This window comes from Rutilus rutilus (assembly GCF_951802725.1).
Source record: "Rutilus rutilus genome assembly, chromosome: 14".
In the NCBI taxonomy this organism is placed as follows: Eukaryota; Metazoa; Chordata; class Actinopteri; order Cypriniformes; family Leuciscidae; genus Rutilus; species Rutilus rutilus.
In genome coordinates, this window is record NC_140219.1 from 28,249,585 (window position 1) to 28,250,804 (window position 1,220).

The 1,220-nt window shown below is 37.9% G+C and overlaps 1 protein-coding gene across 1 annotated transcript in view; it reads left to right on the top strand.

Annotated features, from left to right (window-relative positions):
- Positions 1–256: 256 nt before the first annotated feature.
- selenot2 (selenoprotein T, 2) overlaps positions 257–1,220 on the top strand; it is an 8,365-nt gene continuing 7,401 nt past the window's right edge. Inside the window, exon 1 of the mRNA XM_084431179.1 lies at positions 257–561. Within this exon, the coding sequence (XP_084287305.1) occupies positions 377–561 (185 nt within the window). The 5' untranslated portion in view covers positions 257–376. The remainder of the gene's footprint in view (positions 562–1,220) is intronic.

Here is a 1,220-nt window from a genome sequence, read left to right on the forward strand (position 1 = left end):
TGCTCATTATGTAATTTATATGCCAGTTGGCAAAATGGAGAAACAAGTTGTTGTAACTGCTGTCTCTAAAAAAACTTTTATGAAATATACTTAAAACGTGTTTAAATAATTTAGTTTTAATCTATAACGTTCCCTGTCATCTCCTTTGATGAACACAGAGTGGCGTGCTGGAGCTGAAATGCGTTGATGACACAGACAGTTAGATGTCGCTGTTTACACGCTCGACGTAATGACTCAGCGTGAGAGACTTTTATTTTGAAACATTGGTCGCTTTATCCTGATTGTTTCGCTAGCAGAGCAGACATTCGACCGTTCGGCGGTACCGCGGTAGCAGCGGGTCTTTGGGCTCGGTTCTGTCGCTGTGGACGGGCCGGAGATGGCGGAGTACAGTCAGACGGGTATATTAACGGCCCTGCTGCTGTTTACTGTGGTAACACTGAAGGATATTTATGTGGGCCGCAACAGCATGATTCAACAAGACGGCGCCGAACCCGACATGCACACACAGAGACCGAACAAACACACGTTATACACGGGTCCGGTTCTCAAGTTCCAGTTCTGGTGAGAAACTCCACAGACATTCATGTTATTCAGTGTTTTCACTTTCTATTTAAAGCCCAAAGGAGGTGCTAAGCTAATACGGCTAACATACCATGCCCGAATTGAAAAAATAAAAAATAATAATGATAAATATGCATTAAAATAATTACAACCTGCATAATCTTTCTATTTACACAATAAAGTGGATGAACTGAGATAAATTGTGCCGGTTTTGTCATGGGGTGAATGCCAAAAGATTTAACGTTACGTCAAGCGCAATTTACGTCATTCCACCCTTTAAATACTTTATAATCATAAAGCATCTTTTACAACTCATGCATATGTATGTACATGATTTAACATCATTGCTGCAACAAAAACTGCTCAGGTTATCGTGCATTCTTGTCTTTACGTGAAATGCTGAAACCAGCAGATTATTATAAATCTGTTTAAAGCTAATAAGGATTTCATATCTCCCTCTTGCAGTCTATGACTGCTCCTGTTAAAACACAATATATCCAAATACAATAAGCGACATATTAGACTTTAATCTTTTATTTTATTTTTTTTCTGATGAAGCTATATGTTGTTTAATATTATCTAAGTGAAAGTGGTTTAAATAATAATATTTTGTAGCATTTTTTCTCACTTACAGTGCATGCAATATTTAGCACCAGTTA